Source organism: Mangifera indica, unplaced genomic scaffold, assembly GCF_011075055.1.
Source record: "Mangifera indica cultivar Alphonso unplaced genomic scaffold, CATAS_Mindica_2.1 Un_0024, whole genome shotgun sequence".
NCBI lineage: Eukaryota > Viridiplantae > Streptophyta > Magnoliopsida > Sapindales > Anacardiaceae > Mangifera > Mangifera indica.
Window position 1 is genome coordinate 63,122 of NW_025401116.1, and position 19,270 is coordinate 82,391.

Consider the following 19,270-nt stretch of genomic DNA (forward strand, 5'->3'; position numbering starts at 1 on the left):
TATTTTAATTAATTGTTAGATTTTCTTTATACAAACACCTGGCTATATATCTGCCGTGTTCGTTAGGCTTGTTCAGTTTAGCTCGGTCTGGTTTTGCGTGGTCTAATGTTTAGGATTGATTGGACGGTTGGATGATGTTATGGGCAAGTGGGTTCGTTTAGTCACAAACCCACCTATCATGCACACGGAAAAAAACCAGACTTCATGAAGAGAAAAGCAGAATCTGCTTCACAAAACTGGGAAACTGCTATATTTTCTTTTTGTTTTTTTTTTTTAAAAATAAATTGAACCTTCCCCGCCAATCAATAAAACTGGAAAGACACAAAGACAGTTTTTTTCCTTTGTTAAATGCCAACATCCTAATCTAATTTACTGACATGGATGATGAAGGGGCACACATTAGCCACTGGAGAATAAATGTAAACAATGAGGAAGTTTGAGCTTTAGTCAAGGAGTTCAGAAGGAACGTGGCCAAAAATATCAGGACATGAATCCCAATTTGATTTCTCTCTGGCTTCCCAATACCCGCCAATATACCGATATGTACCAGTTGCTTTATCCTTAGCAAACCATTTTGGTTTCCAGCCACTCTCTTGCATCTTTCGAGCCTGCATCCCGTTCCAAACATCCATGCATTATCATTATGTGACTAAGTAATATAATTGGCAAAAATCTTCACGAGCAAATTTTGAATGTGCGAATAAAGACAAACGATAACACAAAATTCACCTGCCGTTGTCGCTGCTCTAGCCGTAACTTCTCAGAATTTGCCATTTCGTACTCCCCATTTTCCAAATGCCTTTGGTCAGGTCTGAGTCTTGAATCTGTTGGTGGCAATTTCTCCTTCACATGGGAATAACAAATACATATCAAACAAAGATTTTCAAATGCAAACAGGCATCGAGAAAACATGAGACTTGTGTATTAACATATCATGTATCTATTAAAAGGCGATATCTGCAACAAACATGTCAAAACAATCACCTTTAGACCTGGAGTGAGCTCGTTCAATGTGATGGCAAAACGTGTGAAGTTATATCTAGTGGGAAATTTAGGAGGAGCACTCTGCTTCCAAAGTGCACGAGCTTCTGATTCAAATCCTTTTCCTTTCCCTGAACAGTCTCCAATCACATAATGCATGCTCTCATCCCATTTTCCAAACACAGTTGCCATTGTTTTCCCATTCCTATCTTGAACTGTGCCATGCACCTGAAAAAATATTAAGCAGATACATAAGACATGAATTTGTATTATTTTAGCAAAGAATATGTTGCATGTCAAGCAAGTCCACCTATCAAAGATACTCTTTATCAAGTTATATTAATCAAACCACAATCACATACAACCGACAATACTCTAGAGGAAACAAACATTGATGGTGTCTGAAAAGAACCTGGTGAGGATTGCGGTCAATGATAGACTGCTCCTTGAATTTCAGCTTGCATGAATACTCGCAATTTCCCTCAATTCGCATTGTTCCATAGTGATCGCAGTACAACTTTCCCAATATGAGATTATATATTGACGTGGTAACCTAAGGAAAAAAATTCAATTTCTAACTAGACCTTATTTAGAGAATGAGTGTTACTTGGATGGTTAGAATTTTACCTTACTCCATTGAAAGACTTCTCCATCATCAAATTCCAAAGTTAAGACACCAACGGGGTCAAGCTGAATTGAGCGACCCCAAAATTTGCTCTTCAGATTGCTATCTCCCCAAAATTTCCAACCAGTACCCTCACAGTGACAGGCAACAATCATAGGGTGATGACTGACCTGACACCAAAATAAAATAAGACCAGCCACTCAATATGCTAAAATAAAAAAGAATTTGGCACCAAACTTAAAATAACAATTTGGTCAAACTATGAGAGTGAATTAGTAGAGATCATCTCAAGTAATAGACTGTACTTTACACCTAAAATGAAGGTAAAAATATGGTCAAATGGATATCATACTCATCTAAAATTCAGTCAATTTACAAATTTATATGCTGATATGCTCCTACAGGGCTGCTCCTAATATAGTCAACCTGGTTAAGCTGCAAGTGTACCAAATGAAACCAGCTCAATACATATTGACAATAAAGAAGATTTTGCCAAGGTATGTTTCAATACTCATGAGAATAGAAAATATTGTCTAATTGCATGGATGAATGAAGTCATTAACAGAAGAAACTGCAACTATATAATTTGAATTCTAGTCATGGAAACAAACCTTCTCTGAGAAAAAGCGGAGGCCTTTATCTGGATAGTCAGCTTCATATGTTTCACCTAACAGTGGATTAAATGGTTTACATATTCTTCCTTCAGTTGAAGCATAACCAGATACAGCAAAGGCAGCCACGTTTAAAATCCTCATTAGTTTATTGCCCTGTAAAATTTCAAAGAAATTGTCAAAGAAGCTTCGGATCAAGTAAACACTCTACAGCAATATGTGCAAGTAGTGGTAATGTGTAAGAAAGAGATAGAATTTAAAGAGCAGTAAAAATAAACAAATATCAAGATATTATTCATAGACTTACCCTTTTCCCCCATTCATACGCTCGGTCAAGAAGATACGAATACTCCATTTCTTCAAAACACTTTTGTAGAGAAGAAAGGGGCTCATTAAAGTAAACAGGAAGACAAATTTTTGTGAGATCCTTGCCTATGTTATCCTTAATCATTGACCAAAGGCTGATACCCTTCTCCTTTTCAACTGGATCAGGGAGTTTATTACGTCTCTTAATACGAGGATAGTTAGTTCCAACTGATCTGATGGACAGATCATTGTCATCTTCAAATGCATCTATAGGATGCCCTTCACCATCTGAAGAGAAAGATGAAGTCCGGAAATCAGACCCATTACTTCTGAAAGAACTTGATGACAAAATGTCACGAGTATCAAAGAAAGTATTTTCATCATCATCTGTTTCTTCCTCTGCTGCATCAACTCTTTCATTCTCATCATCAGATTCAGTTGGACTACCTTCTGACAGGAGGAAAAAGAAAAACCAAGAATAAAATATGTAATTTGAATAAGAAAAGTAAAATATGTATGGGTATAATATGTATCAAGTTCTACTAGTGTATGATGTCCATTTATGGGCTCAAATTTAATAATAAAGCTTTGTAGTCTGAACACATCTTATTGGCTTTTTAGATAATGCCAAAAATAACTAGCCATTATAACATAAAACATTCTAGACTGAGACCAATTCTATAATTTTAATTTTATGCATCAACTGAGAGTCAGCACATCTCACTGTAATATGGTAAATATTAAACGTAAATAAATGTATTTACTTTATACAACGTACCACTCGATCTGTCTTTCCTTAATGTAGGTGAAGCACCTAGATCACTCAACTGTCTTTGGCTCTCATCAACTACTGTATTCTCCAGATCAACCTTTTCTGTCTACAAAATAAAATTTAAAAGAATGTTTTAGCATAACAAGAAAAAATTTAAGATGAAACTTGCGAGAAACTTAACTTACCAACAAGGATTCATGGATTCTCTAAAGAGCTATAATACTAGCTTGCATAGGTTGAAAATTCATGAATAACTTAAGTCTGATTTGAAATACAATTAGTGATTACCAGCTTGAGCCCAAGCAAACAGAATGCCTTGAACTAGCTTTTGGGGGTGCAAAGCAATATTGAGAACCTCAAGCATTATAAGGAATAGCATAAGCCTTGCCACTATCGAATACACTAATTGTAGCAATTTTAATTTTTAAAAATATTGACATCACATAAGTAGCAAGAAAGATTCTGTTATGATGATATAAATGGAAAGACTTGGGCGGTGGCCACTGATTAACTTGAGGTACTTATATCCAAACTCAAGTAAGAGCTGAGTGCATATCTAAAGACACAGGAATATTTTATCAATTACTGCTAGACCTGGTCAAATTAGCAACTCTTGCTCGGGGATATTTAAGATAAACACATGATACTAAAAGTAACCCCATCTTCATAAATCCTTCCATTTGAAGATTGCATGAGATGGGGCAAGATACTGTGTACCACCGCTTTTTTTTTTTTTTTTTGGGTTTTGTTGCCCTTCCTAAAAATTTAACGGGAAATAATGACCACACTTGCTAAGTACAAACTCCCCAGCCTTTATTAAGATAGTTTAGCAAAAAACTGACAAAGCTTCCACTCTTTGCTACATAAACTCTCGATTAGCAGGAAAAAAACTTATTATTTGGGTATCCAATTACTAATAAATATGTTTGGCTACATTATCCTTTAATCCTAATCTGCAGATGCAGAGTTCTCAAACTAAATATAAAATAAACAAATATTTAAAAATGCCATAAATTAGGTCTGGAAGTAAATGAAAATCATATCTCCCAAATCCTAAACATTGAGAACAGAAAATTCTTCATAAAGTTAATCTAATTTGTCAAGCCAGAAGCATCTATGGTCGCTCTGACAATATCCTGTGAGGATGTTGTTGTGTGATGGTAGAGATATGTTCAGCATTATGAAAAAAAAGGACCATGACATACACAAAATGAACTACAGACATGAAAATTGTATGTTGTAATCTGCATTGTCAGAACAATGCTTAATTTGTGAATTCATAATCTTTGGAGAACAATTTATGAAATTCACAGCAAAATAAAACCTCTTAAAGCGTTCAATCCCAGGTCAAGTGCCCCAGCCTTGATAAAAAAATCAAAACTGCTGCACCGTCACTGTTTCACAACTGGCAGCGCTCCCACCATCACTGTCATCATGACAACCACTACCACAACATAACACAATATCGACCAACCTCTGCCATTAATCTCTGCTGCTTCATAAAAATGCACTGATCCCCCTCTCATATCAACAATATATTATTATTGAGCAAATTTGGATCAGCTACATGAGTCCTTTCATCAATAGAGCCACCCTGTCCACTGAAATTTCTTGTATGAAGCACAAATATAAATTTACTTTTGATGCTTCTACATTTTCTTCTACTTTTTTCCTTTGGCCCCTTCCGTAAAAGTTAGTAATAATTAAATAATACTGCACCACTTCATGAGGTAAAACAGAACTTGAGACAGAGCTAACAGTCAGCAATTGTTAAAGACAGCAATTTCTACCGCTCCGAGTGTTAGAGCAGTTCAATCACTAGACACTCATACACCGGCCAAAAATAAAATACTAGAATTAGAAGCAGATGTCAAGTACTAGCGATCTTGTATAATGACACTAGATATACAGAAGTCATCAGTTCCATATGTTGTGAAATAAAATCTGTAAACCCGCCTGAACACTAAGTGATCAGACATGAACTTCTACATCCAAACAAAACCTACATCTGCTTACGAACTTCTAATTCAGTACTTAAGAAAATTTTATAAAAGAAAAACGTATAAGCACACCATACACATCATATAAAAGTGTTGAACCGCTCCACAGAGAATCACAAAAACAACAACAAACTGGACTTGAGCCTAGTCACACCCAATTTCATTAGGGCACAATTCGTAAAATTAAAAAAAAAAAAATCATTTGGCAATGCCAGCAGTATTTGAGGCGGTAGAAGAATTCTTAATCTGGTTTCTAGTTTTCATTATATGTACCTCTAGATGCCTCAGCGTGTCCATCAGTAAACACTGCTTCTGCTTCAACAACAGCAACTGATTAAGCAACATGGCGAACTCGTCCTTCATTATCTTTTCGCTCTCTAGTATTACTTCTTCTCTCACTCCCTCCACCAACAAACGTTGTCTCAATTTCTCAGTAGAGAGGTGAACGTTCTCCGACGGAGCCATCAATTCGCTGTTCGAAATTCTCGGAAACATATCCTTCACCGCTTGCAATGCCTCTATCCATTGCAAACGGTCCTCCCGCGTTTCAGCCCTCAAGTGCAGTCGTTTTGTGCCTGTAAATATCGAGAATCTCTTGTCGTCCGATTTGCTCTCACGGATTGTCGACACCTGTCAACCAATAATGCCACAATGCATTTTAAACATTTTAGAAAATAATACCATTTAAACAATATTTTAAATGAATAAAAAAATAAAAAAGACCTTGAGATGGATTTCGCCGAACGGTTTGCGGTTAAAGTGGTTCTGATGAGACGCCGCCGTTTCGTACTTATTGCAACCCTTGGAGATTCTTCGCATGGACTCTTCACCGATAATTTTGCAACCTTTCTCGGTCTCTTGACTCACCACAATCTTATCAGGTCCATGGATCTTGTAATAAGACAAAACGCCGTCCTGTAATACGAACCATCTCGGCCTCCAACCTTTGCCGTAATTCACCCACTTGTACAACACTCCTGCTATTCCGTTCCCTACCAAGTCGTTTATCTTCACGTCCACCGGCTCAGCCCTCTGGCTCAGCCGTTGATTCGGTTCCGTCGAATTGGCACTCCCGCCGTTGTGGTTATTGTTGCTATTGATGTAATTATGATTGCCGTTAACTTGCGCCGGATTGGATCGGGCCAACGGGTCGAACCGATTTGAAGACGTCGTCCACATAATCGTAGTAGGAGGGCGAATGGCAGGGAGATGATCTGTGAAGTGTTTATGAGAGGCCTGGCTATTTTCGGATACAGTGGAGATGCAACAAAACTGATGCATATCCTATTATAGACTAAACAACAGCCAGATCGCCCGATTTGACACCGACGACGTGGCGGCGGAAAATGGCGGCCGAGTTGATTCTGAATTTCATGCTAATTTCGTTTCTCTTAATTGGTAAGACGAGGTCGCAAGAGAGTATTGAATTCGATTTGGGTAAATTGAGTGATGATTATTAAGTGGTAACAGAAATAGTTTTATCCTCGACAATTTCGGGGAACGAAGAAAGAAATGGAGTGACTTGAGAGCGAAGAAATGTCCGGCGAGGCTAATGAGAAGATTTGAAAAAGTCGAAAAAAAATTCAAGAAATATGAACGACGGGGAAAATTAATTATAGCGAAGCGGGTTATTATCATGTGCGGAAACGTGTAGAGACTAGAGGGGCAAAAGCGTTTGGTTTTAATAGTGATGGATTCTACGCAGCCCGTTCGATAAGTGTGGTCCACACGTTCACGTGGCCCCTTTTTGGTATGCGATCATTTCATCTTCTCCCTGGAGATATCCCCTGCCAAGTTTTAAAGAATTTCCCCGAAATTTTGTGCGACGACTTCATTTTCAACTTTTTTACGGTGAGCTAGGGATGGTAAGCTTAAAATATAAGCAGTAATATTTTTTAGTTAAATCAAATTAATTTAAGGAACTTAGCTCCATAATGCTTAGTTTTACTTTACTTATTCTATTTTTTAATTAAAAATTATTAAAAATAATATAAATTAAATAATATATTTATATATTTAAAATAAATAGGTACAATTTTATTAATTAATTATTTACAGGAGGGCCGGAATGGGATGCTTCAGCAAAATCTTTTTGGGTGGAATTAAAGCTACCGCGTATAATACTATTATGAAGACCTCACAAGTTAAAAAATCTAAGATAAGAAAAGAACAAAAAGAAGAGACATTAGGAAGAGGGATATAAAAAGGACGATGGTGAGTGGCTTGGCTGGATCCAATCGCCACCATTTTATGCCCTTGTTAGTGCTCCATACTAAATTATGGAGTAGATTGGTCTATATATCAATTTCATGTTTTCTTTTAGTTTTTAAAGGTTTTTTCCAATTCCTTTTAAATTTTAATTTATTTCTCAACGTTAAAAGACTGATTAGACCGACTTAGAATCCACCATGAAAAGAAAAAAAAATCTTTTATTGACCCAAACTTTTTTGTTTTTGGGTTTAATTAGAGATCTCATTCATATTTGTTAAACGAATAAATTTAAAATACAATAATCGAACCCATAATTGTTATACCAGATAAATCATCAAGACTTTACAAATATGATAGAGGTTTGAGTCATGACTTTATTTTAGTATTTTTAATATTTCACCAAGTTTGTTATTGCCTATGAAAAAACTCCTACAAGTTTTTTAAAATTACATTTTAGTATACAATTTTTAAAGAATTACATTGTAGCCTATCCTACTCTATCCCAAACACACCTACACTCAGTTTGATTTATTTACAAATTATAACTTGAGATTAAATCAATATTTTATAATGAGATGGATTTGAAGTAAATAAATCATTATTAAATATAAAATTAAATACAAAATAATAAAATTGGCAAAATTACTCTTACTTTAATTCTACCAACAAATTTTACATATTTTTGTAAAAAATATAACTTTAAATCATATAAGTAAGATTAACAATCATATTTATAACTTAAATTAACAAAATAATTAAAATAAAATTGAAAAACATAGTTTATGATCGAAAAATTAAGGGTATTCCATCCACTTCTATCCCGATAAATTTTAAAATTTCAATTTCAATTATTCGAACAAAATAATGAAATACTTATTTACTTGAGTAAGATAAATTTGTTACCATATATTTAAAAATTTTTAATTAAAATTTAGATAAATTTTTTAATGAAAAAGTGTTTGAGATGGTAAGAATAAGGATAAAACAAGTATTAACATAGAATCTTGGCTTTCTCCGAGTAATTCATAAAGAATTGGTTAATACCATCTAATTTTAATAAAATTATATTATTTCAATTAATTTCCCCGTATTAAAAAAATAAAACCTATTAATATTCTTATATGAATACGATGTTATTTATTTTTACCACATCAAATGGAACCCTTTTCACCTTAACAATTAATTAACATAAAACAAGCTATTGATTTTCATTATCAATCATAATCAATAATGAATTCGCTACACTCTTTTTATAGGTTGAGTTTGGCCATTAGTTAAGATCGATTGAGTTTAAAAGGAATAATCAAAATTCAAGCTGAAACTCATACTGTGATTCAGCTTTGGGTTTGTCTTTTAGTTAGTGAAAATACAAATTATTTGTGTTTTAAATACATTATTTTGAATTTTTAAATCCAAAATATATTAAACACATATTTTAATCTTTTTTTTTTTATGAATTTTTAAAATATGAAAATGTCTCTTGTATTTTAATTAATTATCATAATATTATAACTATATAAAATAAAAAACTCAATTTTTTGTCATCCAAATCCTTAACCTATTCTGATAGTTTTTGGTGATGATTGTATTTTGATTATATAATATGTTATATCAGGTTTAATAGTTAATTAAACACTAAATATTTTAATTGTTAACCAGAAGATTTATAAAAAATATTAAAATTATGATTGAAATTATCGTTTTTTTTAAAATATATTATTAATGATGTGTTATATTAAACTCATATATACATATTTTATATCTTTTTCATATTTAAATTTTTTAACCTTTTTATATAAATATATTTTTTATCATTTATTATATTATATCCATTTAATTTTTATATATTTTTCCCCCATTCCCCTATTTACTAATTTGGATTTGTTTTTGAACTCAATACGCCCTAACTCTTTTTTCATAATTAGATTGCCTTCTCTTATCATTTTTAATAATAGAACAAGCAAATAATTAATCTTTAATTTGGGGGAATTAATTTAAAATTTAAGCTATAACAATAATTTAATTGAATAGACCCCACAACTCAGGCAGCAGACGTGGCAAAATCAAATGCGATGGCCGGAACATTCGGGAGTAGATTATCGAAACTCGCGCGAGGAAAAACCAAAATCCGTGAAACGTCCAACCGTACTCACATGGAGGCAGTACGACGCCGTTGTAAGCAAATTTTTGACAGTAGAGAAAATTCATTGTGGATGTCGTCGCAATGACGCGTCTCTGTGACTGTGACCGACATTCCCTGTGCGCGTCGTGTCACGCATGTCGCCACGTGGTGGCTCGCCGACACCTTACTGTACTATTCCCGTATTGTATCGGAAAGTTATAGAATGTTTTGACGTGCAAGATGTGGCGACACTACGTCACACACACAGTTTACAATTAATTTTTTTAATAAATTTACAAATTTCATCTACAATTGATTTATAATTATATATAAATATATTTTTATATGCAAAAATTCTAATAATAAAATAAACACATAAAGAGACCGTTTAATTTAAGTTGTAAAAAATTATTTTAATAATATATTTTTATTATTTATATTAAAAAATTCTCAAAATAATTTTGATTTTATTTTGATTTAATAAATTTTTAATATTAAAATATTTTTATTTTTAATAAATATAATAAATAATATAAAATATATTTTAAAATAATTACACATAAAAATATTTAAGTAAAATTATATTTTAATATTATTTTATTATCTTTAATCAAATATGATAATTATTTATATTTATATAATTTTATTAAATATAATAATAATTATTAATATCCATTAATATTTTAGATAAATTAAACTAAACTAAACTAAATTAAAGGTGTGAAATGTTTGATTATTCTTATTCTTACTCCCAATTTTGCCGAGAAATTTCCCCGAACTTTTAAGAAGAATAAGATTCCATAGTACGCGTTGAATGGAAGATACGGATATTTCGATAAATGGAAATCCAAATGTTTATCTTTTGACTCCTTTTTCACTTTCCATTTCAATAACGGATTCTCTTAACAGCGTAACGGCTAATTTAGTTGATATTTCCTTCTGTCAATTTTGTGTACTTTGACCAGAAGTCTGACCACAGACTATATATTCTTCTCTTCACCTGGCATATAATACCTTCTGTAAAAGATGTAAAGTATATATTGGCTACCCGAATAGTTTGACTAGAAAATCACGAGATTTTATTTATACAAGAGTATAAGTTTAAATTTATTTTAATGATATATTAATATTAAACTTTTAATTTATTTAGTTTAATGATTATAATATCGATTATTAGACTCAAAATTTGTTTTATTCGATGTGATGGTGATTTTGACTTAATGGTTATTTATTTTGATCACTTTATGCACATTTCTTATATATGAATGTTTCGGCCTGCTTTTATTTTACTAAGACACCTTTTGCACTTTTTTAAAGTAAATTATATTTTCATGCTGATTTTTACGAATGTTTTTATTTTCATTACATTAAGAAATGCATGTTTTAAAAAATTTACGTTAACATGTTTTTTTGGATTCGTATTCTCTTTAGAGGGTTATGTCTGAAGATGGGTGTGACACAACAACAAATGGTAGAATTGCTAATATGAAATATGTATTCTAGGTATGTTACCACTATAAGGCCCTGTAGCCATTGGTGTTAATCTTGGTTTACTTTGATTATCCATTGAGAATGTTTCCATTTTCTAAATCACCTAAAACCCACCGATGTCTTTGCTATTGCCAGTTTCGATACTATGAATGTGGCTTCTGCAAAAAATGGAGATAAAAAGGGACATAAGTTGTTATAACATGCAAGAAAAAACCATTCATGGGCCCTTCCAATTGTGTGTCAAAAAAAAGTGCTAGTTCTTTGTTATCGTTGAATTCAACAAGTTCATCATATTCATCAGTGATGTACTTGATGTCTGCCTCAACATATATCAGCGGTTGTCGACAAGTAATTTTTCATGTAGCAATTTCAGTAGCCTTTCCTAGTTCAAATATGAAGTAGGTTTAAACCTTTTGTGTTGTAGGGTTGGTACTTGTAAAAACCATTATTTTCAGACGAGTAATATTATATGTATAATTTTTTAATATATAATTTAAGTACACAATTTAAATATACAGATGATATGTTTATGATGTGATTTAGTGTTACTTCATCTTTAATTCAAAATCATCCAATCACATAAAAATACATCATCTATGTTTTCAAATTGTGTATAAAAAATATGTATATATTATGCTTACATTACAGGAATTTAACTTAAAGATTTAATTTTTCTAAATTATAAAGAAATTAAATCATTCGATCAAATTTCTTCAAGTTTAGACAATTTTAGGTATTTGTTGAAATGGTCATCGTAATCATACGAGGAAATATCAAGTTTTAATCAAAAGATGCATCATGTCTAAATTTAGTAAAATCGTGTTCTATCTAAATGGCCTAATGTAGCAAAAGGTAGGTATCGAGCAAATAAAAAACTAGGTAAAAGTTGAAGATGAGCATCTTGTGAAACATACATTGAAGCCATTCGACAAAATTTGGTTGAAGTGTAGGTTTCAATTAAGGCTAGATTTGAAATGAACCAAATCCGAATAGGGTGAAACTTGTTTTCAAATGGGCTTGGTTTGTTTTCAACTTAGGCTCACCGAGTAAGGAGAAACACCAATTTGTGTTTAACTCGCTTTGTGATTTAAGAGTTCATGTTTGACTTGCACTTCACTTGGATTCATGTGAATATGTAAGATTTGGTTTGGGTTCCTACGAGATGTTTGATTCAGTCAAAGCTAAACATATTTGCTTGGCTAACAAAACATAAATTCGGCTCAATTATAAGGCCAAGATTAAATGTCAATTATTTTATAGTGAAAACGATGCAGAAAATCACGAAAAAAGAAAGAAGAACATTTATAAACACATCAAAGTTCAAACCGATTGTAGTAGTGTAGCCACATCATGTCCAGATCTCAATCTTCTTAGAACTCTACCTTAAGTACACACACACACGCATCATGCATATATATAAACATATTGAGAAAGCAAGAAACCAAGAGGGAGAAAGTATATTTAATGATACAAGTCTATTTAGATTCAAACTCGAGTTCATTTTTCCTATTACTCTATAACTCATATTTAGGTTTGTATTTGTTTATTTCATGTTCACATTAAGACTCGTTCAATCAAAGTTCATTTCGAGTTTAAAAAAATTCGTTTCAAATCTAACTTTAGTTTGAATCAAAACTTCTTTTCAATTTGGAGCCAAATTATATCAACCTTAAACCCATATACCCATGTAACTCCGAAACCGACCACCTTCAACATATTCACTGAAATACAACCCATTGAAATTCAAGCTAAATCAACTACAACAACAACCAATTATTTGAAAAATAATTTTGTTAATACGTTGCTTAGACATGCTAAGAACTACAGTTTTCAAACAATTTTCAAATACCAAAATTTATCTCCTTTGTCTTTAAATGGTGTAACAAGCCAAAATATCACCAAGTTAGTAAAAAAAAAGGTCCTTTTAGATTTTAAAAAACAAAATCTCTAATTAAAATTTTAGATTTGAAGCATCTGTTTCAATAGGGGTGATTTATTTCTAAATAAACTTTCTATATAATTAGTTTTCTAATTTAAAAATATATACACTTATAATAAGTTAATATTAATAATTATATATCATTATCTAATTATTATTAGTATTTAAAATAATAATAATAATTATTATAAATATTCATAATATCACTTATTATAATATAATAAAATGTGTAATATTTGTTTGATAGAAATAAAAGAAAATAATTAATTAACAGAAAATTTCGTACATAATTAAATATGGGGTAATGCTATTTTGGTGGTGTAATATTATAGGTTTTTGTCATTTAATACTTAAATGGAGGTAACCAATATTTCGTGCCTCCAGAGACCACGTGTTGAGTAGGCCAAGAAGAGGCAGTTAATCACTGAACGTTAACATGCACAAGAACACAGAAGATCATCAGGCAGAAGAAGCCGTTCCGTATATGATGACTAGTTTGACCGCCAGTGTACAAAGTTTTCAGAACCTGACATGTAAACCACGTGGTGCGCGTTCGCCATTGAAAGTAACCGTCCTCGTGAACGGAGAACAAACCTTTCAGCTCACGTGATAAGACATGTCGGTCAGTACACTAATAATTGGAAGGGCAAAGGATTTATTTTTAATAAAGTTTTGATCAGTTTCAAAATCACATATATAAGATTAAGAAAATCAAAAATCTTATTTATAGATTAAATATTATTATAATTTTTTTGGTTAAAAATAAAAATAAAAATATTATTTTATTAATAATATAAAAATATAAAATTTATTATTTTTTCTTCTCTATATTTTAAAGACTAACAACTTTATCAATACATAAAGTTTTTTAATTTTAAAAACTCATATTTTTCATTCCAAAGTTTTTTTTTTTATCTCTCTAATCACTATCTCCAATACTAGTGACCTCCTCTTTCTATCCTAAACCGTCAATTGGCGCATGAAAAGAAATCTAGAGACATCGACGGTTGGAGATCTTTTCTCCGACAAAGAAATTTGTTTGTCTTCAACAAAATCTTCGGTCACAGGTGTCTCTGAATCTCTTCTAATGTACCACCCAACAATTTAGAGTAGAGATGAAAGATGATTAGCGTTAGAGATGATGGATAGAGGAGTGAAAAAAAACCCAAAATTTGAAAGAAGAAAAAAATATAACTTTTTAAAATTAAAAACTTTATATAAAAATAAAATGATTAAATTTTAAAATTTGAGGAAAAAATATAATAAAATTTATATTTTTATAATATTATTAATAAAATAAAAATTTTATTTATCTCTAAAAAAAATTTTAATAATAGTTAATTTATAGATAAGACTTTAAATTTTATAAACCCTGTACATGTGAAATTCGAACCCATGGGAATAGACCTGGCCACGGGCCGGTTTGGCCCATGAACCGGACCAAAACTGGCCCGGATAAAATCGAAATTGGAACCGACAAATCTGGAACCGGACTGAACCGGAATCGAAACCGAATTTTAGCGGTTCAGTTTCGATTTACATAAATTTGAACTATGAAACTGTCGGTTCACACCCGGTTTATGAATCGACATGTAAACCGACGGTTTACTGTACTGAACCGAAAAATTTTGAATTTTTTTTGAATTTTTTGAATTTTTTTTAATTGTATTTAAACAACCAACAGTTCCTTGCACAGGGAACCGTTGGCTTGCTGAAGGTCCTCTGCAATTTTTAAAATCTCAATTCACCCCCCCTATTTTTATTTTTTTTCAAAAAGGTTTTTTCCTATATATACCGATTCAAATTTCATTCTCTCAAATTTCACTCTCTCACTCAATCTTTCAAACTCTCATTCTCATTCTCATTCTTTCAACTCTTAATACTCTCTCAATCTTTCAATTCAATCAAATTCTCTTAAATTTAATTAAATTCTTTCTTAATTTTTTATTAATTTCAATTTCAATTTTTATTATACAATTCATAATTAATTATAGAATTTATTTCTATAATTAATTTTATTTATTATTTATTTATTATCAAAAAATGACAAGTAGTGAAAATTCTTCCGGTAATATGAGATTTGGTCAATATTCATATATATCAAATGTGAATGAAAATCAACTTATAGATGATTTTTGAAAACAAGAAAGTGAAAGTCAATATGAAGAGGTGGAGCAACAACAACAACATCAACAACAAATGAAGATGGAACAACACTCTTAAAAAATTTCTACATCTGATATTTTCAAGATTCATTTCAAGAAAATACAAAAGGAAGATGGTAATTTTGATGTTGCTTACAATTATTGTAGACAAATTTATAAATTCAAACAAGGAGGTGGATACGGGACATTCAAAAGACACTTGGAGTCAAAGCATCCGAAAAAAAATGTGGCAAAGCCAGGACCAAACACAAATAACCGGGTATGATTCTACACACAAATCTTTATTTATGTATAGTGATAATAAAAGTAAAGAAGAATTTGCAAAAATGGTAGCAATAGATCATTTAACATTTAGTTTTGGTAAAAATTTACGTTTTAATAATTATTGTAAAACTGCATTAAATCCTGCACATAAAACTATTCCAAGAAATACATTAAAAAGAACATTATTTAGTTTATATAAAAAACAAAAAAAAAAAAGAATTAATTCAATTTTTTACAAATTTTAGTGGGCGTGACGGCCGATAATATTTATAGAATAATTAAAGGAATATTAGAAGAATATAAATTACGTTATAAAATTTTTTCAATTTCATTTGATAATGCATGTTCAAATACTGCTTCAATAAATGATTTAATTAATATTTGTAAACCTAATTTAGATGATAGATTTTTTCATATTAGATGTGCATGTCATGTATTAAATTTATGTGTACAAGATGATTTACATTGTCGTAATAATTTTATTAGTCCAATAAAAATAGCAATTTCATTTTTATGGATACATCCCCAAACTATGAAAGAATGAGATAAATTTTGTAAACAACATAATAAAAGACCAAAAAGATTTCCTAAAAACGTGCTGACTCGTTGGAATTCAACATATGAATTACTCAACGAGTCTTTTGATTATAGAGATTTATTATGCTCATTTATTTCACAACATGTGCCACAAGTTACATTATATCTCCAATATTGGGATATTTGTAAAAAAGTTTTAAATGTATTAAGAAATTTTAATAATGCAATATATACTTTAAGCAGGGTTTATTATCTCACTTCTCATTTGTTTTTAAATGAAGCTGTTAATATTATTGAGGCTTTACAAGAAGCCGAACAAGATATTATTCTACAAGAAGCTATTTTTTTAATGAAAACAAAATGGTTAAGTTACTATAAAACAATTCCATAACTTTTTCTTGTTGCATTTTTTTTATCCTAGATTTAAATTAGATGGTGTCACAGATTATTTGACATTATATTATGAATATTTACAATTAGATGAATTTAACATTATATTAATTATAACTAATATTATGAATTTAATTAAAGAAATTTATGCTGAATATTCATTAATTTATGGTGGTTCTTCTTCCTCTCTACCACCTATTGCCCCATCATCAACCCAAAATATGAGTTATGGTGATCGTATTATGATGCAAAGGGGCAAAAGATCAAGAGGAACATTAGACTCCACCTCAGAGCTTGATATTTATTTAACTACTATTTTTGAGTTTGGGGACAACAATATAGATAAAGACTTTCTAGTTTTAGAATGGTGGAGTCGACAAGCATAAACTTTTCCAACATTAACAGCTATTGCTAAACAAGTTCTAACAGCACCAGTATCAACTGTCGCAGTAGAACAAACTTTTAGTCAAGAGAGTAATATATTGGATCAGAGGCGATCAAGTTTGACTCCCGAATTTATTGAAGCCCAAGTATGTGTGGACGATTGGACAAGAGCCGAATTACGCCAATAAGAAATAAAAGTGGACTTTAATGAAGAATCGCTTGATTTAACTACGGATAGTTCGATGACAAGAAATAATACTTAAGATAGTGGAGGTGAATGATAAGGTAAGGAGGTACTGCCAATTATTAGATATGCAAAAGTAAGAAAACTACGTAGGCTTTGATTCTTCTAAACCCCAAGAAGATATGTAGGAAGCTTAATTGAAAAATTAAGTCTAAGTATTTCTTTTAATTTTCAATTATTGTAATTAATAATTTAAAAATTAAATCAAGATCATGCATTAGAATTGACGATTTAATATCGATTTTGAATCGAAACCATCGATTCCGAACCGAGACCATGAACCGGAACCATCGTTTCTGAACCATGGATAAACTGTCTTATTACGATTTCAGTTCAAAATCCTTATATTTTCAAACCGTAAACCATCGATTTCGATGAATCGTAGCCAGGTCTACATGGGAAATAACCCTTTGCCTAAATGGAAAGATAAATGTGGTAAATTGCCTTTTATTTGAACCCAATATTATATCATCGCCTGACAGGGTCCCCAGCATCGATCCTTCCATTCCTCAACGTGATTAAGATCGAGAATTTTGATCTGATACAAAATATATCCACAAAAGTTTAAAAAAAAATTTATTTAAATAGATATTTATTTAACTAATTATTTAAATATATATGGCTTTTAGCTGTTTAGATTATATCAATTAAAAAAAATAGTTTAGATTAAATTACATGAATTACATTGGAATTGTACAATATCGTCATTCTGACAACCTGATAGGACTGATCGATTTGTCATGTTTGAAAAAATTTGATATATAGCTCGCTTCCCATTGTCTCAATTTATAAATTCAATGAAATTTTGGAAGCATAAAGTCCCAACCAAGGCATCCAACTTAATGCCTAAATTTCACCCATGTTGTCGACACCTAAGATTTAACGACGGATGTCAACAGCTTTTTTTTTTTCTCAATTTTCAACTTTCTTCGGCATTTGATGTCAAATTTCCAGTAGATAGACATGCATGGCGTTGAATCAGTCTCAACCATACAGAGGAGCATAATAATTAAGTGAGCATTCCTAGTTGTGCTCCACATTTTATCCAATTTTCACCAGCTCTTCGGCAACAATGTCAACCTATGAACTTTTCTTCAAGCAAATCCTTTTTAATTTTTCCAGTAGAAGGTACTCAAATACATGCAAGACACTACTGCTAATCAATAAATTTGTACCTGGCTAGGTAAGGCATCAACTGTTGACCTCATGATACCTAAGCAGGATAAGGTACATATCACTCACAAGCCCAAACAACATACACAAGGCAGTCACAGCTTTCAATTGCCGTAATGTGCGGCCTTACCTCAAAAAGCCCTCCGCAAGACGAGCAAAGACAAAAGCAGCAAATGATATGAGAATTTTGGTGGATGGGGGGACCATAAACTTAGAAATGGAACCTAAAAGCCTCCATGCATGACAACAAACTAGCACTTGAGGGCTTTTGCATTACCAGCCTTTGCCCATGACTAAACCTCAATATAGTTTCATAAAGTGACAAAGACAAGACAATGTCTGTCAAATGGACCAGAGAGGCTGTGGCCCCTCCAAAAGTAGACCACTTAAAACCTTTCTCTCAGTGCAGAATTTGGTGCATCTCAAGCTGACTGAGTCTCTTGTCTATTCATACCAACAAATTATAGCAAGACACAAACAGAAAAGAAAGAAAGAGAGCGACAAGCAAAGAATAAAAGAGGGATAGCGGGACAAGAAACAATAAAAGGCATACCTATGTCTTGGTGTTTGATTGCATTTGTGTCAACATATCCCCGGTGAAGATTGTTGCCTTCTAGAAAAAAAATCCTATTCATCATGAATGCATGATTCAACAAATCAACAGTGATAGGGGTCAAACAAGTCCTGTCAACATCAAAATGTTGGATCCTTGAAGCCCAGAAGCATAATTCTGAGATACCTGGTTCATAACTCATAGCAGGTCATTCAATCATGGAGAAGACATTAACAAAAATTCAGTTATTATCAACTAAGATGATGAAGAATCAATTATATAATTCTTGATTCACATCAGTTGATAGCTGGCAAAGAAGACATTAAATTTTCCACAAATGATGGTTTTCCTAGCAAAATCAAGACCACAGTTTCCATATGATAGAACATATGACAAGAAATATTCTGTCTCGATTAACAGCTGTTGAACATATTGAGAAAAAAAGTCTCATTTAATTAAATCTGAACTAATCGTATGAATTTTGACCAAGATCTCAATAAAA

At 31.7% G+C, this 19,270-nt stretch overlaps 1 protein-coding gene across 2 annotated transcripts; it reads right to left on the reverse strand.

Moving 5' to 3' along the window:
• Nucleotides 1-318: 318 nt before the first annotated feature.
• On the reverse strand, nucleotides 319-6,931 carry LOC123206110 (oxysterol-binding protein-related protein 1C-like). 2 transcript variants are annotated; one of them, XM_044623240.1, is made up of 10 exons: nucleotides 6,019-6,931; nucleotides 5,569-5,925; nucleotides 3,302-3,401; nucleotides 2,525-2,970; nucleotides 2,218-2,373; nucleotides 1,609-1,776; nucleotides 1,394-1,534; nucleotides 985-1,209; nucleotides 730-843; nucleotides 319-608 (listed from the first exon to the last, which is right to left on the reverse strand). In XM_044623240.1, the coding sequence occupies exons 1-10, from the start codon at nucleotides 6,574-6,576 to the stop codon at nucleotides 444-446; spliced, it is 2,430 nt and encodes an 809-aa protein (XP_044479175.1). In that variant the 5' UTR covers nucleotides 6,577-6,931; the 3' UTR covers nucleotides 319-443. The 2 variants fall into 2 exon arrangements, with proteins under 2 accessions (XP_044479175.1, XP_044479174.1); XM_044623239.1 differs by having other exon boundaries at nucleotides 2,525-2,973.
• Nucleotides 6,932-19,270: the final 12,339 nt, after the last annotated feature.